Source organism: Sorex araneus, chromosome 4 (genome assembly GCF_027595985.1).
Source record: "Sorex araneus isolate mSorAra2 chromosome 4, mSorAra2.pri, whole genome shotgun sequence".
Classification (NCBI taxonomy): Eukaryota; Metazoa; Chordata; class Mammalia; order Eulipotyphla; family Soricidae; genus Sorex; species Sorex araneus.
Genome location: NC_073305.1, coordinates 9,871,950 through 9,897,621, shown reverse-complemented (window position 1 = coordinate 9,897,621; position 25,672 = coordinate 9,871,950). Strand labels below are relative to the sequence as shown.

General features: G+C 64.8%; 1 protein-coding gene across 1 annotated transcript in view; it reads right to left on the bottom strand.

The window, feature by feature from the left end:
* Positions 1-1,198: 1,198 nt before the first annotated feature.
* The window catches only part of WNT7A (Wnt family member 7A), a 45,252-nt gene continuing 20,778 nt past the window's right edge, over positions 1,199-25,672 (bottom strand). The window contains exon 4 of the mRNA XM_055136840.1: positions 1,199-2,111. Coding sequence (XP_054992815.1) covers positions 1,632-2,111 — 480 coding nt within the window. The 3' untranslated portion in view covers positions 1,199-1,631. The remainder of the gene's footprint in view (positions 2,112-25,672) is intronic.

The following is a 25,672-nucleotide window of genomic DNA, read 5'->3' as shown; positions in this document are numbered from 1 at the left end:
ACAAGGGCCACAGAGCTGTCATCTCAGCAGTGTCTGAGAGCACGGAGTCCCGAGGTGCCGCTGCCGCCAATGGCCCTGCCGTCCTCCTCCCCCAGCCTCCCCCACACGGGGGCCAGTAGCTGCACAGATGCAGGACACACTCCATTCCCGCTCCCCCAGGCCCATAGAGAGGGACACCCAGACACATAGCAGAGTCCAGAAAGAGACACAAGCACCCAGAGGGGCTGGAAGGTGCCAAGTCACGTGACCACCTCCAAGATATCCTAAATGCACACACACACACACACACACACACACACACACAGACACGCAAAGGCTCTGGAGGCATGTTAGAACCCTCCTTGTGGGCAGAGGCTAGGGCACCTGCCCACCGCTTCACCAGCCTGCCCTGGTGCCAAACTGCCCCCCACATCGCATTCCTGTCCCCTCGCTGACACTGGTGGCACTCTGGGGTCACAGGGCATTACAGAGGCCCCCTGAGCTGGTCTCTGCCCGTGGCCGAGTCCCTGAACTCGGCCATCTAGGAACTGTGTGGCCCCCCTGTAGAAGTTCTTTGCGTGGCCACTGCATGGCCACCATGTGGTGACTACTCGGTGATGCTGCTCCAAGGCCTGAGCTGAGGCTGGGACCCACTTTCTCTCCCGGTCGTCAGCAGAGGACGGTCCCTGCGGGAATGGAGCCCCTCAGGGTCTCACCCCCTCCAGAGCCCAAGGCAAGGATACCAGAATCAAGAAACAGCACAGACGGTGGAAGGATACGGTATAAATAAACGATTCATATAAAAATAGTCTCTTATAAAATAATCTCTTTATCCAGTGGTGGCTCACCCTGACCTTCCAAAAGATGGGAGTGTTATTCCTCCTTTCTCTCTCTCTCTCTCTCTCTCTCTCTCTCTCTCTCTCTCTCTCTCTCTCTCTCTCCCTCCCCCAAACTGGAGTCTGGCCTGCCGAGGGTTAGAGGGTGAGAAACGGCTCCCCACATTAACCCTGGGTAAGTAAGTAGCAGCAAACGGCAAACTGGCGTGTCCAGAGCCCGGCGCCCGGTCCAGGAGAAGGGGCCCCTGCTCCCGCCTGCCCGGCGCCTTTATCGCTGCGGGAAGGACTCCGCCTGGGCCTGTGACTTGGCTCCTGGTCCCAGTGGAACATCCTGCAAGGAAAGCACGTGGACCATCCCTGGACTGCAGAAAACGGATCCCGGCGAGATGGGAGGATTCTTTTTAATTAAATAAATTAATATTATTTTTAATCAGAATAAATCGTTAAATATTGCTATGATGAGGCCCGAAGTCCAGAGTTTCTGCGGAGAAGGGCTAGGCGCCAGCCCAGGGAGTTCCCCCCCAGCGGTGTCCGGGGGTCCAGAAGAGCAGCAATGGGTGGAGTCTAGGGCGCTGGGGAGCTGGTCCCCTCAGCAGGAAGGGGTCTGCGGGAACCCCAGGAGAGCGCCCCCCTCAGCTACGGTGTCGGCGGGGAAGATCTGGGAGGTGAACCGGTGCTGTCCGCCCGAGGTCTGGCGTGCAGCCGGCAGGGCTACGGGCTCACGGGCCCGTCTGCGCCCCAGAGCCGCACGTGTGCACCCCAGTGCACTCTCTGGCACGGGTACACCCAGTGCTGCACACGTGCACCGTGGCCCACTCACTTGCACGTGTACACCTCGGTGTGCTCGCTGCACGTGTTACACTTGACGTAGCAGCACCAGTGGAATTTGCAGTTGCACTGCCACACGCGGGCGTACTGGTGGGTGTTGTAGCCGCGGCCACAGCACATGAGGTCGCAGCCGCTGGCCTGGGGCGCCGTCTTGTTGCACGCACGGCCCTGTGTGCCCACGCTGCCCGTCACCGGGTCCTCCTCGCAGTAGTTGGGCGACTTCTCGATGTACACCAGTTCCGTGTCCATGGGCTTGCGGTAGGACAGGGGCTTCTTGATCTTCAGGAAGGCGGGCCGCTTGTTGCGGCTGGCGCGCACCGGCTCCACGTGCACCGCCTCGTTGTACTTGTCCTTGAGCACGTAGCCCAGCTCCCGGAACTGCGGCAGCGTGGTCCAGCACGTCTTGGTGGTGCAGGAGCCCGACACGCCGTGGCACTTGCACTCCAGCTTCATGTTCTCCTCCAGGATCTGCAGCGGGGAGCAGGCAGGAACACGTCACTGCTTGCAGGGCTGGGTACCGGCCCCGCTCACCAAGCCCCGCCCACCTACCCCCAGGTCCCGCCCCGCCCATCAAGCCCCGCCCACCTACCCAGGCCCCGCCCCGCTCACCAAGACCACGCCCCTGCAGCCCCGCCCCGCCCACCAGGCCCCGCCCATCCATCAAGCCCCGCCCACCTACCCCGTCCTGCTCCGCCCACCAAGACCACGCCCCTGCAGCCCCGCCCCGCCCACAAGGCCCTGCCCACCCAGCCTTGCCCCATCCACCCAGACCCGCCCCGCCCATCGGGCCCCGCCCACTCAGCCTCGCCCCACCTATGCAGACCCGCCCACCCTGTCTGCCCCGCCCCACCCGACTCCTCCCCAGACTTTTGTTTTTCTTTTCTGCTGCTGGGCTCTCAGACCTGTGTCCCTTATCTCAGATATGAAGCTCTGCCTTCCACCCCACACCTTTCACCCCACACGGAGCCTGCATGACCTTCCTCTTAGACCCTTCGTTGGGCAGGTGGGTGGGCTCCGGGCAGCTCAGACCAACACATGGGTTCTCTCTGGCCGGCCACCACAGGACTAAGCATTTTGGAGGGGCTCAGAGGAGGGCGCCTTGCACGCTGCCAACTCAGTTCAGTCCCTGGCACCCATTTATGGTTGACCGAGCCCCACCAGGGAGTCAGCCCTGAGCACCCTGGGTGTGCCCCCCCGAAAATCATAATAAATAGATTTTTTAAAAACTCATTTTGGAACCAAGGTTGAAAAACTGAGAGACTTTAAAGAGCCATTGATGGCAGGTCCTTTTTTTTTTTTGGCAGTCAAACACCAAGCATCTCTAGGCAGAAACCCAACTGTTCTAATAACAGGTACAGCTGGGTGCTGACCCGCTGGCATACAGCTGGCCATCAACGCTGAAGCCCTGGTCTGCTGTCCCGCATGCCACAAGCTCCCAGCCTTGTCACGGGGCAGCAGCTCTGGGAACCTCCTTTAGAGCCCCCTGCCCTCCCTTGGCCACAGTCCTCACTGCTCCCAATTGCCTGTCTGGGAACAAGCTGTGTTTCAGCAGAGGCCACCGAATTGGGTGCCTTATTATGCCTATCAGGTGAGGTACACATCGGGCCCGAGAGCCCGGGCACTGGGTCTACCTTCCCTGGCAGCTACTACTTGCTCTGTGCCCCCTCCCTGCTTCTAAACTCCCCTGGGATTCCACGAGCAGCACTCCGGGGAGGGGGGGTGGGAAAGGCCGGGCCCTGCTGTGAGCCTGCCCCCTCAGTCTTCAGTGCAGTCGGGTAAGTGAGGTAAGTGAAGGCACAGGGAAGGAGACCCAGGGGCCACCCGGGGGTGTTTCTGGGTGCTGCGGCCTCTGACTCGGGCCTGCTTCAGGATGCTTTCCCGCCGGGCCCGCCCCGTGCGCCATTCTAGCCCCAAAGCTGATCTCATCCTTCATACAAGCACAAGCCCCGTGGCCATCAGCATGTGACGAGGATCTCCCCTGGGCCGCGGGCAGCTCCAAGGCCCAGCACACTGCTGCCCCGTCACCCAGGCGCCGGCCCGGGCGTGTGCGCACCCGCAAATGCAGGGGTTGAAATCCTAACGCCTCAAGGTGACGGTCGTGGTAGGTGGGGCTCCAGGGGGGCCTTCATGGTCCCTCACAGAGGCCTGGGGAGGCCGCGGCCCAGACCCCGGAGGGCCTGGGAGAATGTGCTGGCCAGGAGGCCGGGAGCCTGCCCGCGGCTGCGCTAGCCGCACTGGCCCTGGACCTCGCGCTCTGGTGCCCGCTGCACGTCCCGAGTGCACGCGCCTGCCCCTGCGGACAGAGACGGCCGCTGGCACGGGCACCGCAGCTGCAGGGCCAGAAGCAGCGACGCTGGAGGTTCGCAGCGAGACGGAGACGCCGCGCACAGAGCCGCCTCCTGCCCGACCCCACAGCAGCCCGGGAGCAGGGGGGCGGTGCCCTGTGTGGATAACGGGGGGCCGGCCACAAAGGGGACAGGCTCTGAGGGGGCCGCAGCCCAGGGGGCAGAGCTGTGGGCCGAGGGAAGAACCAGCCACGCGTGTACCTCAATGAACAAGCGGCACTTGTTCATTTTGTGGGAATGAGGGGGGCCCCCCACTGGCCCGAGGGCCACTCCCGGCCACTCTCGCCACCAGCCAGGCCGCGAGGAGGGGGTGCCGCAGGGCTGGGGACCGCCAAAGTCACCCCCACGCGGCTCAGTGGCCTCCAGGAATGCTGGAGATGTGGCGGTTGGTGCTCGGGGTGGGGGAACCGGGAGATGCTGGGGGTCGAACCCGGCCGGGGCCTGTGCCAGGCATGTGCCTTCCCCACCGCCCTGTCCTCCGAAGCTGCATTTAGATGCTGTCTGGCACTTCAGGATCTATAGCGACGCGGATAGATCCGTGGGCCGGGGGGGGGGGGGGAAGGTGGGGACACCGGGAGCTGCTGAAGGCGGGGATTGGTCGCCCTGCGGGGTCATAAAAAACATTACAAAATCAATCCACACCACGGCGGCCCATTATCTGCAAATACATCTGAGAGTGTGGAACAATGCATTCAAGCGAGCCGGGGGCACGCACCGTGAGTTACACCTTCCTAGAGTCGGTTGGGGTTTTTTTGGTTTTTTTTTAAAAAGCTTTTAGTGGAAAGTGATGCATTGTGTTGGCGAGGCTGGGACCAAATGTTTTCGCTGCGGTGGGCACGGGGCAGGGAGCCCAGGTGCCCTTGGGTGCAGCGGGGTCAGGCTGCCACTCCCTCAGCTCGTGGCTTTCACACATTAACCCCCTTCTTCCCACGAGGCCACCAGGTGCCCGGGGCCAGGTCCGTACTTGGGGGAGGCCCTGACCCAGCGACACCCCATCTGTGAGCTGGCAAACTGTGCCTCTTGGGAGCCAGCCGTGACCACAATTAGGTCTCCACTGACTCGGGCAGGACCGGTCACCGAGGTGGACAGCTGGATGGGGACACAGCCCCCTCACCAAGACCGGGCATTGGCCGAGAAAGTGTGTGTGGACACGGGCTCCAGGGCCAGAGAGATAGTTTGGGGGTTAAGGCACTTGTGTTGCATGTGTCCAACCCTAGTTCAGTCCCTGGCATCACACGGGGTCCCTCAAATGCTGCCAGGAGTGGTTCCTGAGGGCAGAGCCGGGAGAAGGCCCTGAGACCGATGGGTACAGCCCCCCTACCCCAGAACTCAAGTCTTTGCACCCTCTGAGGCCATCACCGTCAGCTGGGCTCCAGAAACCTTGAGTCAAGGATGATTCAGAGACAGCAGAGGGACTGAGGGGTGAGAAGACACCCACCCATCCGTCCTTCCTTCCTGCCTTCCTTCCTTCCTTCCTGCTTTCATTCCTTCCTTCCCTCCCTCCTTCATTCCTGCCTTCCCTCCCTCCTTCTCTCCTCCTGCCCTTCCTTCCTTCCTTCCTTCCTTCCTTCCTTCCTTCCTTCCTTCCTTCCTTCCTTCCTTCCTTCCTTCCTTCCTTCCTTCCTTCTTCATTCCTGCCCTTCCTTCCCTCCTTCTCTCCTCCTATCCTTCCCTTCCTCCCTCCCTCCCTCCCTCCCTCCCTCCTTCCTTCCTTCCTTCCTTCCTTCCTTCCTTCCTTCCTTCCTTCCTTCCTTCCTTCCTTCCCTCCCTCCCTCCCTCCCTCCCTCCCTCCCTCCCTCCTTCCTTCCTTCCTTCCCTCCTTCCTTCCTTCCTTCCTTCCTTCCTTCCTTCCTTCCTTCCTTCCTTCCTTCCTTCCTTCCTTCCTTCCTTCCTTCCTTCCTTCCTTCCTTCCTTCCTCCCTTCTTCCTTCCATCTCCAACCTGCTTCTCCCTGGCCAGGCCCCTCCCCGAAGTGCTGGGTTCAAGGCAGTTTCCCCCATCCTAGCTGGGCACCTTCAGGGGGCCCCTCCCGCACCCACTCAGAGACCCCCAGAAACTCTCCCACGTGTCCCTAGGTGTGGGAGGGGAGCAGAGTCTGGGGGACCCCCAGCAGGTGGGGGCAGGGGAGACGGTGTGGGCACCCCAGGAATCAGTCAGCTCGCCCATCAGTGACGGAGAAACAATGCATTTGGGGGCCTCCCCTTTTGGGGGGGGTGGCTCCATGGCCACCACTTGTCTAACAGCATCACCTCCCCCCCCCAAAGAAACCCCTGGGCAGGAACGATCAGTCCCCCGCCCCCTCCTCCCTCCCGCACTCTGTTCTAGAGAGTTCCTTTCCACGGGGCCCTGTAGCACGCGGCCTCCGGGGCCGTCTCCGACCCCAGCTCCATCCCCACATGCATGTGCGGGGAGCACGGGGCAGAGTCCTCCCTGGGCCCGCCTGGGGCATTGGAGGCTTCCTGGACTCTCTTTCCTTCCCATCCGCACGGTCCGGGTGTCCTGCCGCGGCCCCGCGGGGACCCGGCCCCATGCTCGGGCGTCCTCGTCTCTCTACCTCCCACCCCCCATCAGGGCTGCCGGGGGGCCGCGGGGCGGCAGCGTGAGCAGCTCCGGCAGGCGCAGGCCTGAGTGTGGAGCGACCTGATCCCTCCGGAGACCCCTCCGGAGACCCCAAGAGCCTAAGGCCACCCTGGGACCCACCCTGGGGACAGGCGGCAGCGCCCGGAGGGGCCCGCTGTGCCCGCGGGAGGCAGCTCTGACCTCGCTGCCGAGGCCGATCTGCAGATACCAGGCGGAGAGAACAATGCGAGGGGCCGAAGGCACGGCCGGCACGCGCCGCCGGGTTGAGAAAGACCCTGCACTTGCGTGTTCCCGTAAGCACCCGGGAGCGAGTCCTCCGGGAGAATGCCGAGAAGCCGGCGGCGGTGGCTGCCCCTCCGGGCCCGTTTCCAGGAAGGGCCGAGCACAGGCTGCCTTCCTCTCAAGGGGATTGCACGTTGTACCTTTCAGCTAGTCTATGAAAAGGACACCTCCTCCATAAAGCCTCCCCTGATTGCTAGAGCAGGGAGGCCAAGTTCCCGCGGAGTCTCTAGGGCCAAGGCCCCGGGTGGTCCTCTGCCTGCAGCTTCTGCCACCCAGCTGAGAGCACTTTGGGCGGACACAGAGAGGCTTCGCTTCCCAGCCCAGGTGGAGGTGTGGCCCCCGGGCAGCCAGGGGCCGGCTGCCTCAGCCTGCACAAGGCACAGAGCACCCGGGACAGAAGGGCCAGCACCGCCGCCCAGAGCCCCTCCCCCTGCCCCCTCCCAGGCCTGGCCACAGGGGCTCGGAGAAGGGAGGGGATGGGGTGCCGGCCCCCACCTCCTGGGGTGCGGTGGGGCGGCATCACAGCTGCTGTGTAGTCCTGGGGGGCCCGACACCGCCTCGCACAGTGGGGGGCTCCGGGGAGGAGGGCGAGAGCCCAGGAAACACACCCCCAGGGAGCGGCTTAGGGAAGCCCCCAGACTCCGAGAGGGTGGGGGGGGAGCAGGAGGGTGAGTCAGCGGTGGGGGAGGCACCTCCCAGGCCTGAGAGGGGAGGGGGCCCGGGGTTGGGGACGGAGGAGGGGGCGGTGGGGGTGTCCCCGAGGGAAGCTTCTAGGTAGTCCCTGAGCAAGAAGCACCACTAAGGGGCACCCACACAGGGCGGCCGTGAGGAGCAGGAGGGAGACAGCAGGGCAGAGGGGGGCAAGGGGACAAAGGGGGCGTCCTGGTGACGGGGACCGGACAGACACAGAGGCCGTGTCCCGAGCGGGCAAGGGCTGCCCAAGGGACAGGAGTGGCAGGACAAGGGGGCAGCTGGGGGGCAGAAGGGGTGACATGAGGGGGGGGAGAGGGAGGTGGGGAGCCAGCCACCGCCAGCACCACGAACAAGGCTGGTGTCAGAAGCCACGACTGGCCACCGCAGGGAGAGACGGGGGGACCCAGCAAGGGGGGCGGCCGTGGGCGACCAGCCAAGGTCCCTGACACGCTGCCCAAACCAGAGTCCTCTGGGGCCATATTAACTGAGGTCTAGCGCCCACGCAGGGCGGAGGTGGCTGTGCTGGTGGTTTCCAGAATGGCTCAGAGTCCGGCAGATGGACAGAAACGGGGCGGTGGGCGGTGCGGGAGACCCCCGCAGCGGGCACGGGGCAGCTTGGCTTGGCCAAGGCGGTTTCTGGGGTCCCCACTCAGTGCCACCCCCTTCTGCCGCCCCGTCCCCAGCCGCAGGCCCAGCCCCTGCTCGGGGGTGGACACCAGCCACCCCCTCCAGCTGACCACGGTTGGGAGGGACGAGCTGCCGGTGCCCAGAGGGCCGGGGAGCAGTGGGGGGTCCTGGGGGATTCCTGGGCCGGGTGGGGCCGGCGGCGCTGGGTCTCGGCTCCTCCGCCCGGCCGGCCCCAGACCTGCCCGGAGCGGCAGGAAGGATTTTCCGCACCGCTGGAGGGAGGGAGATCAATCTCCCCCTGACAGGCCCCGGGAGGTGCCAACAATGTACCAGGTGCTGCCCAGAGCCCAGAGCTGCCCGGGGCGGGGGCTCGGCCGGGAGGGGCCCGCGGGGAGACCTGGGTCCAGGAAACGCCCTGCTTCGAACCCGAGATAGATACGACGGCGACGGACAGGGCAGAGGGGAGGGCGGGAGGGAGTGACCGCTGGTCCCCACGGCAGACCCCCACTACCGGCTGCCTCCCCCGGGAGCCCGGGGTCCCCCCTGCGTCCGGCACCCGCCACCCTCCAGGAGCCCCCACACCGTCTCTCCTGCCCCTCCCTTCTCCCGAGCCGGGGACAATACAGGCGGGTCGGGGGGCCTCCCCAGTCTCATCGTGAAGGGGGGGCTCGGGCACGGAGCAGGGGCTCCTCTAAGGGGCACCCCGCACTCAGCTCACGGAAGTCGCCCAGGTCATGGCATCCGGCCCCCATCAGCTACGTGGGGGCCCCACGAGCAGAGAAAAGGGGCTCGAACCCACGGCCAGCACAGACAGAGGGCGGGGGCACAGAGCCCAGTCCAGAGGGCGGGCGAGACGCAGACTCGGACCACCCAGGACCTCCTGCAGGTCCAGCTCCTCCCCTCCTGCCCCTCCCTCGCCCTCCCCCTCCTCCCCCCTGCTCCTCCTGCCTTGCTCTTCCTACCCCTGCTCCTCCTGCTCCTCCCGTGCTCCTCCTCCTGCTCCTCCTCTTCCAACTCCTGCCCCTGCTCCTCCCCTGCTCCTCTCCCCCCTCCTCCCCTGCTCCTCTCCCCCTCCTCCCCTGCTCCTCTCCCCCCTCCTCCCCTGCTCCTCTCCCCCTCCTCCCCTGCTCCTCTCCCCCTCCTCCCCTGCTCCTCTCCCCCCTCCTCCCCTGCTCCTCTCCCCCTCCTCCCCTGCTCCTCTCCCCCTCCTCCCCTGCTCCTCTCCCCCTCCTCCCCTGCTCCTCTCCCCCTCCTCCCCTGCTCCTCTCCCCCTCCTCCCCTGCTCCTCTCCCCGCTCCTCCCCTGCTCCTCTCCCCCCTCCTCCCCTGCTCCTCTCCCCCTCCTCCCCTGCTCCTCTCCCCCTCCTCCCCTGCTCCTCTCCCCCTCCTCCCCTGCTCCTCTCCCCCTCCTCCCCTGCTCCTCTCCCCCTCCTCCCCTGCTCCTCTCCCCCTCCTCCCCTGCTCCTCTCCTCCTCCTCCCCTGCTCCTCTCCTCCTCCTCCCCTGCTCCTCTCCACCCTCCTCCCTGTACTCCTCCTCCCCTGCTCCTCCTCCCCTGCTCCTCCTGCTCCTCCCCTGCTCCTCCTCCTGCTCCTCCCTCCTCCCTGTCCTATCTCTTCTCCCCCTTGCCACACCTGCTTCTGCTCTCCTCCCCCCGCCCCTCCTCCCGCGCCCCGCCCTGCTCCTGCAGCTGTCTTCCTCTGGGCGACGCAGATGAAAGCAGAGGAGCAGCCTCTCGGGAAACATTCCGAGTATTTTCCTTTTGGTCGCGTTCTTGATGTCCTCCCGAACCCACCAGCTTCAAACAAACACTCCCATCTCGGGTGGGGGTGCAGGGGGGCGGTGTGCCAGGGACCGGGGGCACCAGGACGCAGCAGGGCTCGCCGCGAGCACTGGAAGCCGAGCAGCCAGCTGCTTCCTGCACTGCCCCGCCAAGCCCCGACTCTCCGGCCCCATCAAGTGGCCTTGGCCAGCTCTGGGGTCGTGTAGGAGCACTGCTGGTGGCCGCCCCAGACTCGCCCCTTCGTGGACTCCCGCCCCCCGAGACCGCTGTAGGCCCCTTCGCAGTGGGCACACGCTGCTAACGGCCTACCTCTCCCCATCACACGGCCCCCCCCCGACACCCGAGCAGGGGTGCCCACACCTGCCCTGCCCCTTGGGACAGACGCAGTCAGGCTGACCATGCGCACACACCAGCATACAAAGGCACATGCTCACACATACGTACACACGTATGCACAGGTCCATGTGTGTGCGCACAATGCTCACATAGGCGTATATTCACACACTCAAACATGCGTACACACACGAACATTCACTCACAAGCACACGCTCGTACACACGCACACACACTCTCGCATGGACCCGCACTCACGCCCGCACTCGGGAGGGGGCTCAGACAGAACTCTGCCACGAACTCTGCCCTGTGCGGCCTGGACCCGGACGGACGGACGGACGGACACCAGCCTTTCAAAGGGCTTCCCGGGCCCTGATGCTGGAGGGAGCCACGAGAACCACCTGCACCCGGGAGCAGGCCGCGGCCCTTCATTCAGTCATTCACAGGTTCAACGAGGTTTTGGGTTTTTGGGTTTTTTTGGAAAAAAATTTCAGGCCACACCTGGTGACGCTCAGGGGTGACTCCTGGCTCTGCACTCAGCAATCACTCCTGGCCGTGTTTGGGGGACCACAAGGGGTGCTGGGGATCGAACCTGGGCAGGCCACATGCAAGGCAAACGCCCCCCCCACCCCCCAGGCCCCCGAGATGTGCTCAAGCACAACCTGCTGGGCGCATCTTCCTGGCTGCTCAGAAGGGGGGTTGGAAGGGGCAGTTGCTCTGATCCAGGGTCCCCTCTGGAGGGGGCGGGGCCCTGTCATGGGGGAGGGGCTGCCACTGGCCACACCAGCTTCCCACGGGGTCTCCAGGGAAAGTGCCAAGGACCGTCCTGCTGTCTGGCCCCACCGCCCAGGGGCCCCTCCCGCCTCTGCCCCAGGCGGTCCCCTCCCTGCACTGGGACCTTGGGGACAATGCCATGATAAGAATCAGAGGAATTGTTCCTTTCCATTCCTTCCGAAAGCCCTGAGGGAGGGGCACACACACACACACACACACACACACACACACACACACACACACAATTTTGCCCTAAACCCTAAGCCAGGGGGAGGGCAAGTAAAGTGTTTGGCACCTGACCGGGTCCACTGCACCCTCTGCCCTCTCCAGCCACCCCCAGGCAGGGCCTGAGCCCATCAGCTCCCGGCTCAGGCGCTGTGAGGTGCTGGACATAGCCGGGCTCAGTCCGAGAGCCGCCCAGGGGCACAGGAGACGAGGCCAGGCGGCAGGGCCAAGGCCCACGGGACACTGGGCGGGTGGTATTAGAGACACCCCCCACAGTGGCCCGAGTGGGTGCAGATGGAGGCTCGGCCATGACCCTTTCCTGCCCCTGGGCCCCCAAGCCCACCGGGGAAGGGAACCAGCTACAGGCTGTCCCCCAAGACCCAGGCCCGTGGGGAAGGAGAACTGAGTCTCAGCACTGCCCACCAGCGGGCGCAGGGTGAGCTCGGGGACTGGGCTCAGTGACCGGGAAAAGCCCTGACCGGCTCGGAGGGGCCAGGGAACGTTCCAGCCAGTGGCTCCCACAGGGCCCGCAGTGAGTCCACGCTCCAGGCCTGGGAAAGGGCGCAGGGAAGGTTTAGGGGGAGCGAGAATGGGGGGAGGCTCGCAGCCCTGCCCAGACCCCTGTGGGTGCACACGGCACATCTCCCTGCCCCGGCCAGCCCCCTCCTCCAGCTCGGCCCCCGCAAAGCCCCTCACGGGACCTTCCTCGCCACGGACCTCCACACCCACCATCCTGCCCCTCCCAGCACCCCGAGCACTGGAGGGGCTGGCCTGGGTCTCCCCATCCTTGCCTAGATGTCATCCCAGAACTGCTCTCTGTCTCCTCTGCGTGTTCTAGAAGATGCGTCTCAAGAGCCTCCGCCGGCAGAGGAAAGGACGCGGGAATGAAGGAATGAATGAATGAATGACGCGCGAACGAGAGCCTGCGTGAGGGATTAGGTTAACGGGCGAATGAATGAGTCAGTAAAAAGATGAGTGAACAATGCAGTGAGTGGACAGGCAGCCAATGAATGAGTGACCTGTGGCTGCATGAGGGAATGAACGGACGAATGAATAAATGCGTGAGTGAGTGAGTGAATAATGTGATGAGGATAAATAACAAAGAAACGTGAGCGAGTGAGCGAATGAGTTAATAAGTGAGTGAATGAGTAACGCAATGAGCGAAGAAATGAATAAGTGAAGAAATGAGGGGATTCTGAATGCTGACTGCGTGAGGGCCTGGGTGAGGCCACTCACTCTCGTCTGGGTCCGTGTCCTTCCCGGGGGGCCGCCGTGAGTCTAACTTAGTCCCCATCAGAAAGGCGCCAGGCTGGGTCTTGGGGCGGGTCACTGCAGGGGGTCGGAGGAGCAGGGAGGCGGCCGAGAGCTCGGTGCCTGCCCCGCCCCTGCAAGGCCCAGCCAGGTGACCCCAAACCAACGAAGCCCTGAGGCCCCCTCCTTTCTGCGCTGGTCAGTGCCCTGCCCGGGGCCCCTTCTCCCTGCAGGGACATCTCCTGGAGTTGTCATTTTTCCTGTCCTGGCAGAGTCAGCTGATGGGGGGTAAGAGGCGGGGTGGAGGGGTGAGGGGTAGGGAAACAGCCGGGGTTATCTCCCTCCCCGGGCAGATCCTGGGGGGCGGGGGGAGCTCCCCCCAGGCCGAGGAAGGGGGCTCAAGCTCCAGGAGGGACCCGTTTCTCACTGCTTTGAAACTCTGGGAGGGACTTGGGGTTTGTCCCACCGCTGGGCACCCCTCCTGCCCGCCCTCCTGGGTGTCTCTGGGTCCTGTCAGCATGCCGGGCTCTGCCACCCCCTCGCCGCCAGGTAACGGAGCTTTATTAAACCTCTCCAAGCCCGGTTCCCCCTCGGGAAAACTGGGGGTGCCGAGTAGCGGAAGCCATGTCGGGATGCTCTCGAGGCTCGAGGGGGCGGGGGCTGAGGGGGTCTGTGCTCGGGGCCCCGAGGCTTGGCAGATGGCTGGTTGGCGCCTCCAGGTGTCTGCAGGCTCCACAGAGGGTGGCACCCGGCTTGCGGGGCGCCTGAAGGATGGAGGGGACGTCCCGAGGGGAGTGAGGTCCCCGTGCCCAGAGGCAATCAAGGGAGTGAGGTCCCTGTGCCCAGAGGCCATCAAGGGGAGTGAGGTCCCTGTGCCCAGAGGCCATCAAGGGGAGTGAGGTCCCCATGCCCGGAGGCCATCCAGCTGCCCGCCTGGTGCTCTGCTCTGTCCAAGACGGAGGCCCCTGAGGGCTGGCGCTGACCCGGGTCTGAACTGAGCCGGGCGAGGGAGGAAAAGCAAAGGCCGGATTCCAAAGGCCCAGCGTGACCGCAGGAGAGAGGACGGGTCTGTGCGCACAGCCCATGCCACAGCGCGGGGCCGCGCCAAGGGCGGTGTGGGACCCACGTGGCCTCCTCGCTCCTTGATGTGGCCAGAGAAGCACGAAGGCCACCAGCGGGGAGCTCGCCAGTGGCTGAGCAGAGCCGGGAGAGAATCCCAGCGGCTGCCTGGGCTGGGCGGCCCCCAGGGCAGGTGTGCAGGGCAGGCGTCCCTGCCCAGGCCTCGCAGCCGCAGTTTGGCCATTTCTCGGGGGCCTGGTGCAGCCCTGGCCGGAAGGCTCTGGAACCCCCACTTTGGAAGGGCGTGGCCCTCCACCTGCAGGGGTTCAGCTACGTCATGGGAAATTCTAGGTCACGGGGCGGGGGGGGGGCTTTGCCACCCACGCGGCCTTTCGTACCCCTGTCCCTTCCCCGGGACCCACACACGGGCTTTCGGGAGTGAGGGGCCCTCCGCCAGGGACCGCCTTGGAAACGGAGAGCAACGCGGGTCAGGGCCGTGCGTCACTCTCCGGGGAGCGGGTTCAGCGAGGGAGTGAGGCGCAGGGCTGGGCGTTGAAAGACGAACGCGAACCAACGTACCCAACTCGCCCGAATTCCTGCTCCCTTTTCTCTCGCGCGGAGCGCGTGGCCCGCGGGCATGCAGTGGCACTAAATATAGACACGGGAGCAAGTGAATCACTCCGAGGTGCCACATGCCGCCCAGGGCCTGTTTTACGGTCGAGTCGTAAACCACGCCGAGCGGGGCTGTAATTAAACGCTGACAGCTTCCAACTGCCCCGAGCCAGGAGGGAGGGGCAGGAACGCGCTGGGGGACCCGCGGGCCGGCCGAGCCTCAGAAGTGAGTCAGCCCACGGCCCAAGTCCACCTCTGGGGAGTTCTCCCCACGCCCCCGTTCTGCTGCCGCCCTTCCCCAACCCCCCCGGCCCCCCACTCCGCACCCCAACACACCCAGCTCACTCCCTCCTGCCTCCTCGGGGCCAGGTTCCAGCACCTCCGCTGTTCCCTCAGGACCTGTCACACTTCCTGTTCCCAGCCCAGCCCCTGGGAAGCCCCTCCTGACCCGCGTGGGAAACGGCCCCTCTGCCTGCTTCGTTTATCCTTCTGTGACCACGAGAGGTTCCCGCTCTCTCGGGGGCGGGGGGGGGGGTGAGCGTGCCCTCTGCTTTCCCTCAGGCATGTCAACCCCACCAAGGCAAGTGCCATCTAATTCCAGGGCCCGAGACATGACCGGACACATCCATAGGTGCTCCTCGAACACCATGGGACGGATGAATAAGTGGATTTCCATTCCTTTCTTTCCGCAGGTCTGGTGACCACACTGGGAAAAGGTCCAACTTGCCAGCTATGAGAACAGCTCTCCAACCTGCTCGTTCAAACCGACTATCCCTCCAAATAACCACTCATGCCTCCCATATGCCCCGCACCCATCCATCCATCCTCCAGTGCCCTTCCTTTACCCCACTCATTCATTCCCTCATCCATTTACCTACCCATGCTCCATCCACCCACCTACCCATCCATCCACTCATCCACCTATCCACCACCCACCCATCCATCTATCCACCCATCTATTCATCCATCCATTTATCCACCCACCCATCCATCCACTCATCCATCTATCCACCCATCTATTCATCCATCCATCCATCCATCCACCCACCCATCCATCCACTCATCCACCTATCCACCATCTACCCATTCATCCACTCATCCACCTATCCACCATCCACCCATTCATCTATCCACCCATCCATCCATCCATCCATCCACCCATCCACCCATCCACCCATCCATCCATCCATCCATCTATCCATCTATCAATCCATCCATCCACCCATCCATCCACCCACCCACCCATCCATCCACCCATCCACCCATCCACCCATCCATCCATCCATCCATCCATCCATCCATCTATCCATCTATCAATCCATCCATCCACCCATCCATCCACCCACCCACCCATCCATAAACCCATCCATCCATCCACCCATCCATTCATCCATCCATCCACCCATCCACCCATCCATCCACCTATCCTTTCATCCATCCACCCATCCACCCATCCATCCATCCACCCATCCATCCATCCACCCATCCATCCATCCACCCATCCATCCACTCACCCATCCATCCATCCACCATCCATCCATCCATCCATCCACCATCCATTCATCTATCCATCCATCCATCCATCCACCCATCCATCCATCCATCATCCATCCATCCACCATCCATCCATCCATCCATCCATCCATCTATCATCCATCCACCCATTCCATCCATCTATCCATCCATCCATGCACCCATCCATCCATCCACCCATCCATTCATCCATCCACCCATCCATCCACACATCCACCCACCCATTCATCCATCCATCCATCCACCCATCCATCCATCCATCCATCCATCCATCCATCCATTCACCATCCATCCATCCATCCATCTATCTATCCATCCATCCATCCACCCATTCATCCATCCATCCATCCATCCATCCATCCATCCATCCTTCCATCCACCCATCCATCCATCCACCCATTCATCCACTCATCCACCTAGCTACCACCCACCCATCCATCTATTCACCCATCCATTCATTCATCCACCCACCCATCCATCCACTCATTCATACTCCATCCGCCTCCCTCTCCCTCCCCCCTTCCCCCCGCCATTGTCCTACCCGTCCCCTGGCCTATCTGCCAATCTCTCGGGTTAAGAAAGCCGGAAGCCTCACTGGCGCCCAGGACACCGGGACGCCGGGATGCCACATGCCTCGGCCGGTGCTTCTCAACCTTTCCCAACTGTGGCCCCCATTCAGCCCCATTTCCTTCCTGTGCCCCCTGACCTCCTGGCTAGCCCCCCAGCCTCATGCCACCGCCCCCCACTGGTGACTCTCGCCTGTGGCCCCTGGCACCATCCTGGTGGGGTGCGCCGTGAGACTGGGGCGTCTCACTCTGCAGCTGGGACTGCGGGAGCCTGGAGACCCCGCAGGATGCAGCCCGGCCCCGCCGCCCACCTGCGGGAATGGCCTCGTGGGGAGCCGCGCTCACAGCAAGGCCAAGCCCTGACGCCAGAGCAGGCGGGTGGGGTGCAGGCGCCCCAAGAACAGCCGCCCTCACGGAGCCTCAGATGCAGCTAACAGGGGCCTGGGGGCGGGTCGAGGAGCCTTTCGGGGGGATCCTGGATTTCTCCTCTGAGGACACGGACGTGTTGGGGCTTCGGGGAGCGACACGCCAGGCACCGACGGTGCTTTGGGACCGTGTTCCTGGCCCCCCTGCCCCTCTCCCCCCTCCTCTTCCCGCCTCCCACCTCCCGGCAGATTTGATAACACTCCAGAGTCCTGCGCCCCTGAGGACAAAGGGGGCGATTGTCCCTGGTGGGCGCCTCTTGACTTGGTCTCCTCAGGGTGTAACTGAGCCCAGGTCTCACCTCTCTGGGGAGCCTCTCCGGCCCCCCCCAGGCCGCCACCACCCCCTCCGGGGGGTTTCGAGTGAGGCCCAGCAGCCGGTGGGACTCCTCCCAGGAAACCAGAGGCTTCTCCCCACAACCGACTCGGGCCGGCGGGGGGTCAGGGAGGCAGGAGGACTGACCCCCACGGCCCCATCAATAACCCTAACGTCCGACCGGCCTTCGGGCACCCTGGCCTCCGCCTCTATTTGATCTCGCTCCCCGCGGGATTTCAAGGGCAGGACCCACGGGTGGTCGCCGGCGGCTCTCTGGGACCCTGGAGCTAAATCTCCTCCCGATTCCCGGGGCCCTGCGACCCCAGACCACCCCACAGAACGAGCGCCGCTCCTGGTCTACAGATGGGGGAACTGAGGCACAGAGGAGCTGTAACGTGCCCCAGGCCACTGCGCCCACAAGCAGCAAAGCTGGGGTCCCCCGGGCCCCCCATGCTAGCACGAAACATGTACCCCAGCATGGGAAGCGTGTTGAGGGCGGGCACCCCGTGGCCCCCCAGGGGTCAAATGGCCGCTGCTGGACCTCGGCCCCAGCCTACCGTCACCCAGGCATGGAGTCCCCACTGTGGGCCGGCCCTAGGAAGCCCCTCCATGGGCTGAGCACTGCAGCCGGAGGTGCCCCCACCCTGTCTGCCCGGTGGCACCCTGAGCCCCCCGACGGCCCAGGCCTCTCCTTGCAGGGTCCTGCCCCACGGCCAGACGCCCACCTCAAAGTATCCCCTGGCACGGGACGGCGGCCCAGGACGGTCTCGTGGACAGGTCCCCACATGGCAGCGGGCAAGTGGGCGGCTTCTGGAGCCCCGGGGGCCACGGGGCCCGAGGGCTGCTGCCTTTCCAGGGGCCCCCGCCGAGGGCACTGAAGGTCCCAGAGCAAAATTCGGTTCCAGGCAGGAGAGAGAGTGAGCGTCAGGCTCGAGGCCTGGCACCCTACAGACTCCGGCCAGTGCCCGGCACCACGTGACCCCCAAACTTTGCCAGAACCGACCCCTGAGCACAGACTAGGAGGGACCCTCCAGCACCTCTGTGTACGGCGGCCCCCAAAGTACCCCAAATCTCAGCACTGCAGGAGGGGGCACCAGGGGAGGGAGAAGCACAAGCACCCTGGGAGCTGGTAGTCCCAGGACAAGCGTGGCCCCGGGGAGCTCAGCACGGATCCCAGAGGGGCCCCCGCAGCTGTGTGACCTGGGCGAGGCTTCTGAACCTCTCTGTTCCCATCCTTGCCTCTGCCAAGGGAAGCGAGCCCCAGAGAGCCCTACCTTAGGGGACGCGGGGTGGGAGCAGTCAGAGTGGGACTGGAGACCCCTTGCCCCCCACCCGGGACCGCCCTCAGCACTCCCTTCCTCACAGACACGAGCCCTGGGTCTCTCTTGACCCCACACGCTGCTAGCAGTGACAGGGTCCGTGGCACCGGCCGTGGCCAGCCACTCCCCAAGCAGCTCCCAGGCCACGAGCCCCAGCCACCACCTCTGGGTCCTCCCTGGGCTGGTGCGGGGAGTGTCTTCCTCCCAGGGCCACGGGGGCGCTCCGGGGGGCAGGGGTCGTGAGGCCCGAGGGGAGCCCCTCCTGGGCTGTCCTGCTGGGCCCTTGCTGCTGACCAGACCTGGCCAGGCTCCGTCCTGGCTGTGTCGTCCAGTAAAACCAGAACCCGCCCCCCGCCCCAGGCTCTACCCTGACCCTCCTCAGCCGCGTCCACCCCACCTTCCTCTGGGCCTGCCTGCCCTGGCCTGCCTGCCTGTCTGTCCCGCAGGCTGTGCCCCAGGGGGCTCCCACCAGCAGCTCCCCGACCCCGACTCCCCGGGGTGGGTGGGAGCCAGGCCGGGTAGCCAAGCGGGCGGCCTGCCCCTTTGCTCACTCACCGTTGAGCCACAGCCCCTGGCCAGCATCTGTCCACTAGGAGCTGGGGGGACACGGGCGGCCAGAGGGGCAGACTCACACGCCAGCGTTTGACTCAGATGCCAAGTGTTCTCTTTGTGGAATAATTCCGTCAACATCGGTTGTAGGGGGACAGGAGAGACAGCTCGTGGGTGAAGGTGGCCGACCCTGGCAGGAATCCCCGGCACCCCGCAAGTGTACCCGGACGCTGCCGGGGCTCACTCCCGAACAGTGAGTAGGAGTAGTACAGGGTCAGGAGAACACGGAGTTAGTACCGCACAGAGCCAAGTTAGAAGGAATAGCCCTACTGGGCGCGGTCCCACACGAAACAAAAATCATCCAAACAAAAACTGTCCATATTGTAGGACCTGGGCTGGAGCGATAGCACAGCGGGTAGGGCATTTGCCTTGCATGTGGTGGACCCCGGTTCGATTCTCCGCCCCTCTCGGAGAGCCCGGCAAGCTACCGAGACTATCCCGCCCGCACGGCAGAGCCTGGCAAGCTCCCCGTGGTGTATTCAGTATGCCAAACACAGTCACAACAAGTCTCACAACTGGAGATGTTACTGGTGCCCGCTCGAGCAAATCGATGAGCAACGGGATGACAGTGACAGTGACAGTGACATTGTAGGACCTGGATAGACAGACAAGCCACTCAGCTGAGGACATTCCAGCAGAGGACAGTCCCAGGACCGGGTGAGAGAGAAAGCAGAGGGGGCTGGAGGAGGGGTACGGCGGGGAGGGCATGTGACTTGCATCCGTCAGCCCAAGACTGGCCCCCGGCATCCCATAGGGTCCCTCGAGCACCGCCAGGAGCAACTCCTGAGTATCTCTGAGTGTGACCCAAAAAAGAAAAAAGACAGAAAGATTCTGCTCTGGAAAAGACCCTCTGAAAAGACCAACTGTGAGCTGGACGCGGGAAAGCCTGTAGAATAGACGAAGAAATCTCAAAACTCAGGCAATCTAAGCAGAATTGGGCAAAAAGCATCATGAGGGGCTGGAGCGACAGCACAGCGGGGAGGGCGTTTGCCTTGCACGCGGCCGACCCGGGTTCGAATCCCAGCATCCCATATGGTCCCCTGAGCACCGCCAGGAGTAATTCCTGAGTGCAAAGCCAGGAGGAAGCCCTGAGCATCGCCGGGTGTGACCCAAAAAGCAAAAAAAAAAAAAAAGCATCATGAGCCTCCACCAAGGAGGGATGGCCGGCGGGTCAAGAAGGGGACAGAGCCCACCCGAGCCCTCGGGAAATACCCATCACAGCGCCCCCCCCTCCCATAGAGCGGCCAGCTGGTAAGGGGATACCCCAATGCCAGGGCGAAGGGGCAGAGACCAGCCCGCGCGGGTGGGACTGGCAGGAACGGGCAATGCATTCCCGCCGTGGCTGCTGGGAGCTGGACACTTCCCTGCAAGCTGAGAACCCTGGCCAGCACCCCCGGCCCCGCGTGCTGGGGCCCGGGCACAAAGAACCAGACCCCGCCGCCACACGGTGACCCCAGGGGGACCTCAGCAGGGAGAAGGTCACACTCGGGGGTGCGTCCACTCTGGGAAGGATCACGGGGCAGCGAGGGGCGGGAACTCTCCAGAAACACCATGCAACGGTCTCGAGGGAGCAAAGCCCAGCCCGGGAAGGCCAGCCCCAAGCGCCGTCTGCGGGCTGAGCCCCGTTCCGCAGCGCCACAACTTCTCTGAGATGGTTCCTGTCTCGGGGGCTGTGCTGGGGAGCAGAGCGGGAGCTGGGGGGCCGGAGAGGCGGGGTGGACGGGACGGGAGCACTTTGGAGGAGAGCTGGGAGCTGCCAGGCCGTCGTGTGGAGAGGACAGACGCTCGCTGGCTGCCGGGGCGGCCTGGGTCAGCGCGGGCCAGTCTGTAACATCTCAACTAACGGTTCCTTGAAACAGGCGGAATCTCGCCGGGGCCGAGAAACGGGAAACACTGTCGCAGACTCTGCCCCCGGGTACGGCCGTGCTCATCCTCCGGGTCCATCTCAAATTTGAGTTTTCTGGGGGGCGGGTTGGGGGGCGGTTCCTGGTTCCTACTTTTATTTTTTCCTTCACCCTCTGGCATCCGCACTCCTGGGAGCCCCCCCCCCCGCCAGGATGCGTGCATGCCATTTCATTCATTCATTCATTCATTCATTCATTCATTCATTCATTCATTCAGGAACATGCTGAGCGCAGGGGAAGAGCCGGACACTGCTCACGCTGCCCTGCGTGCGGGTGGACACAGGCAGGGAGACACACGGGGCAGAGCGTGGAAGGGAGGCACTGTCCCCCAGAGCTGAAGTGTTTGCAAAATCAGGTGGGGGTGGGGCAGAGCCAGCAGAGGCGAGGCTGCTGCAAGGAAGGGAGGCCAGCGGGAAGCTGCAGGGACCCTGGGAGCTGGGTAGGCACAGACCCAAGGGAGGGACATTCCAGACAAAGGGAAGGTATGTGCAAAGGCCCTGAGGCAGGTACAAGCCCCAATTCTGGGTGTGCGTGTCTGCCTTCTGGGTCTAGTGTCCACCCGCACCCTGTGAGACCCCCGTAAGGCTGGAAGGAGGGTCCCACTATGGGACCCTGGAGATAGGAGATGCGCCCAGGTCCATAGAAGGTGAAAACCCAGGTGTACCCGGGGCCCTGGGGTGGAGGGAGGCCACGGCAGCTGGCCTGGTAGGGCCTGGCACCCCGGCCCTTGACATGCCACCCCCGAACACCTTCTCGGGTCAAATATGCAAGTGGCCCTCAGGACAGCAGAGAGGAGCATAGCTGAGCGGCTCTTATCTGGACCCACCCACCCGCACGCCCTGACTCAGGCCTGCCCCTGGCCGGGCGGACTGGGACCCGCTCGCAGGAGCTGCAGACCAGACGGGGCAGGGCAGGAAGGGACAAGACCGGCACCTCCGCCAGCCAGCGAGGGGCTGGGCAGGGCCAGGGAGGGGACTCCGGGCTCAGGTGGAATTCCATCGGCCTGAGCTCATCTCGCCAGAGCGAGCCGCAGCCAGCGGTGCCTTCCCGCGGGGCCAGCGGCCGCCGGGGACCCGGGGCTCGGGGACCTGCACCCCCACCTTCTCTGACCACCGGCCGGCGGCCACATCCTGCTTAGGCTCCCAGGGGCCTCCTGGGGGACCCTGGACGGGGCTGTGGCGAGCACAGGGCCCCCCTGGCTGCCTTCTCGTGGGGGACACACCCCAGGTGCCACTCGTCTTCAGGCGGGACCCCACTCCCAGCGCCCAGAGTTGGGCCACTGTGTGTCCCCCGGACCCTCTGCCCTGCCCACCCATGCCAGGGGCAGCGAGCACGGGCCCGGACATTGCCTCTCTGCCGAACGGAGATGCAGGGGGTGGCAGCTGCAGGGGCCCATCGATGGCCCAAGCGCCCGTCACCCGCTCCCATGCCCAGTGGCTTCAGCCAAGGTCCCGCTCATCCCAGCGCAGGGCCGTGTCCACCCACCACCCATCGGTCCTGTCCATCCTGCTGCCTCAGCAGCTGTCCCTGCCGCCACCCCGAGGCCCGTGTGGGTGGTGTGGGTGTCGGGCCCTCTGCTGCTCTGACCCCGCCGAGAGGGGGCCCTCGACCCCCAGCCCTGCACGGTCTCTGCGGGTCACCTCACAGGAGGCTCCCGGGGCCTGCACGAGCCCCCCCAGGGCCCCCATGAACCCCCAGACCCCCCAGAAGGTTCCCCTCTGCTCCCGGGACCCCCGTTCACCCCCGGCTCTCACAGCCTTGTCGCTCCCGCCCTGTTAAGCGAAGCCTCTGCCCTGAGCACCCAGGACTCGGCCCTCTGGACGCCCCCACCTGCCCCGCCCGCCCCCCCACACCGCGTCCACCTGGAGCACCTGCCCTCCAGCCCCCACCGGCCTACTAAGGGGGGGTCCTCTCCCCCCGGGGCTGAGCCTCCCACTCCCCCGAGGCACGGAGCCCGAAACCCTCGCCCCCACCTCTGTCTCCTGGCAGCCACGGAGGGTTGGGATCATCCCCCGGCCCTGGGTCCAGCCGTCCACAGACCCCCAACCTCTGACCCCTCCCCACCGGGCGGCCCCACAACGCCCGTGTTTGCGGTCAGACCCTCATGAATATCCGGCCACCTCAACCCGAGCCGTCTGGACCCTCAGCGGAGAGAAACTCTGACCCAAAAGCCTCCCGCCAAGGACACGTCTGCGGCCGCCGCCTCCTCCACCCGCTCACCCCCGCCCCGGCCGCGCACTCAGAGGCTGCGGGAACCCAGCGCCCAGCACCCGGGCCGGCTCCGGGCTGCAGCGCCCCACGCCCCGCGCCCCACGCCCCGAGCCCCGCGCCCCACGCCCCGCGCCCCGCGCCCCGCCGCCCGCCACCTTTGCCCTCTGGGCCACGCACCCCCTCCCCGACTTCGCCCGCCTCCTCCTGCTCGCTCGCGGCCCAGCTGCCAACGCGCCCCGGAGCCGCGTCAGGTTGAGTCTTGTCTCCTGCCGCGGGAGCCCCGAGCGGCGATAAACACATCTGTGAGCGTTTCCAAGACGCTCCACCGGGAGCGGAGGCTGCGGCACGGCCGGCCGGGCACAGGCAGCCTTAGAGACACGAGTCACGGGGTTTCGAGAGCCCACTTGACTGTCGGGGAAACTGAGGCCCGACCCATCTCCCTTCTCCCAGGCCAGAGGGCCATCCTGGCCCCTGGCCGCCTGGACATGTGTTGGGCCCTTGGGGCGCGGGGCTGGAAGTGAGGGGCGGGCTGGGCCGAGAGGCCGCTGTCCTGCCCTCTCTGGACCGGAGCTTGATTCCCCTGGCGTCCACGCGCCTCCGTTCCTGCTGCCCAACCCAGAGTGGCTCCTGTCCTGACCTCGCGCCCCTGCCCAGCAAGTGGCCATGGCTCTGCTGCCCCTCCAGCCCGCCAGCAGCACCCCAGGGTCCCCTGCCCTTCTGCACACGGGCAGCTGGGAGTGGACACCCCGGGACCTCTGTCCGGTACCTTGTCCTGGACGTGACCCTGCGGCTGACCCTCCTCAGGGGCCCACAGAGCAGTGCCCACGCTCACCGGGGCCTCCTCTCTCTCGTCTGCTTGGCATCATGCATCGGTAGGGGCCCACTCCTCCAGGAAGCCTACCAAGATTGGGCTGAGGACCTCTGAACGGCCCCTCCCCCTTTGAGTGAGCCGGGAGGGGCCCCCACAGCTGTGTGGGGGGTGGGGGGCTCTCGAAATACAGGCCCCTCGTGGAACACTCAGCCCGGGCTCGGAATCGTGTCCTGCTGTCCCACACAGGCCCCGCCGACAAGCCACCGAGTCAGGCTGGGAGCTGCCATCACGTCTCTTGGCTGCAGGGGTGAGGACTGCCAGGCCGGGGGTGCCCGTCACCTGTGACCTCAGCCCCAAGACAGCCAGAGCCCAGGGCGGGAGGGGACAGCACAGGCTGGCACGGCCCCGGGATGTAGCCCCTGGGCTGGCTGGCTGAGCTCTGCGTGACTCACACGTGGGCCCGAGGCAGTGACACACAGGATGTGGAGAGGCCTCGGAGGGGCGGGGCGGGGCGGGCCCCCTGCACCCCTTCCAGGCAGACTCCCCTGCAGGCCCGCTGTCCGCTGCCCACCGGGTCCCACCTGGCGATACCAGGGCCGGCTCAGCACCGGCCCCGATCCTCGATCCTACAGGTGCCCCCCCACCCCCCCGGGCCTGCTCTCCGCTCATCACCCAGGACCCCAGCTCCAGCTCATCCTTTCCCGGGGGGCCGCCTCAAAGCAGCCCCCCCAGTAAGTGTGTCTGAGGACCCCCGCAGACAGCTGGCCCCCAGCCCCCGAGCGGGCCGCCCCGCTGGAGCCCAGCGAGGAACCTTCCCTTCGCTTCTCTGTCTCTTGTTAAGGCTTTTGTGACATGAAAAGAAATTATTTATTAGGGAATGTGCCGGGCTGGAGCGATAGCACAGCGGTTGGGCATTCGCCTTTCACGCGGCCGACCCGAGTTCGATTCCTCCGCCCCTCTCGGAGAGCCCGGCAAGCTACTGAGAGTATCGCGCCTGCACGGCAGAGCCTGGCAAGCTCCCCGTGGCGTATTGGATATGCCAAAAACAGTAGCAATAAGTCTCTCAGTGAGAGACGTTACTGGTGCCTGCTCGAGCAAATCGATGAGCAATGGGATGACAGGGAATGTGCCTGCCACAGAGGCAGGTGCAGGGGGGATGGGGTGGGGGGCAGGAGGGATACCGGGAACACTGGTGGTGCAAAATGCGCACTGGTGGATGGATGGGTACTCGATCACTGTGTGACGGAAACGTAATCACAAAAGTGTGTAAGTCTGTATCTCACGGTGATTCATTAAAATTTTTTTAATTTAAAAATTATTTATTAATGTCTTTTGGTTTGGGGCTACCCTCGGCGACGCTGAGGGTTACTCTGCACTCAGGAGTCACTCCTGGGGGTGTCGGGGGACCTAAGGGGTGTCAACGACTGAACCCAGTTGGCCGCGTGCAAGACAGACACCCTCCCCGCTGTGCTCTCGCTCCGCCTGCTCCTCTGTCTTTCTGAGTCACGGGAATGGAGGAATGAAGGAATCCCGAGCAGTCAGGGCCCTGCGGGCCGAGTCTCCCGCCCCAAGAGCTGGCCTCAGGAAGGGTCCCTGAGGGCCAGGCCGCCCCGTGGCCCCTGGTCCCCTGCACAGGGCGTCCTGGCTAATGTCACCGCTTTTCCTCCTGACCCCGGGCCTCAAAAGTGCCCACACACGTCCTGGCACCCGGGCAGCTGGCCCCCGCCTCTGCCCCCCGCCCCTCCCGGGCCTGGGGGCTCTGAGCACCCCCAGGGTC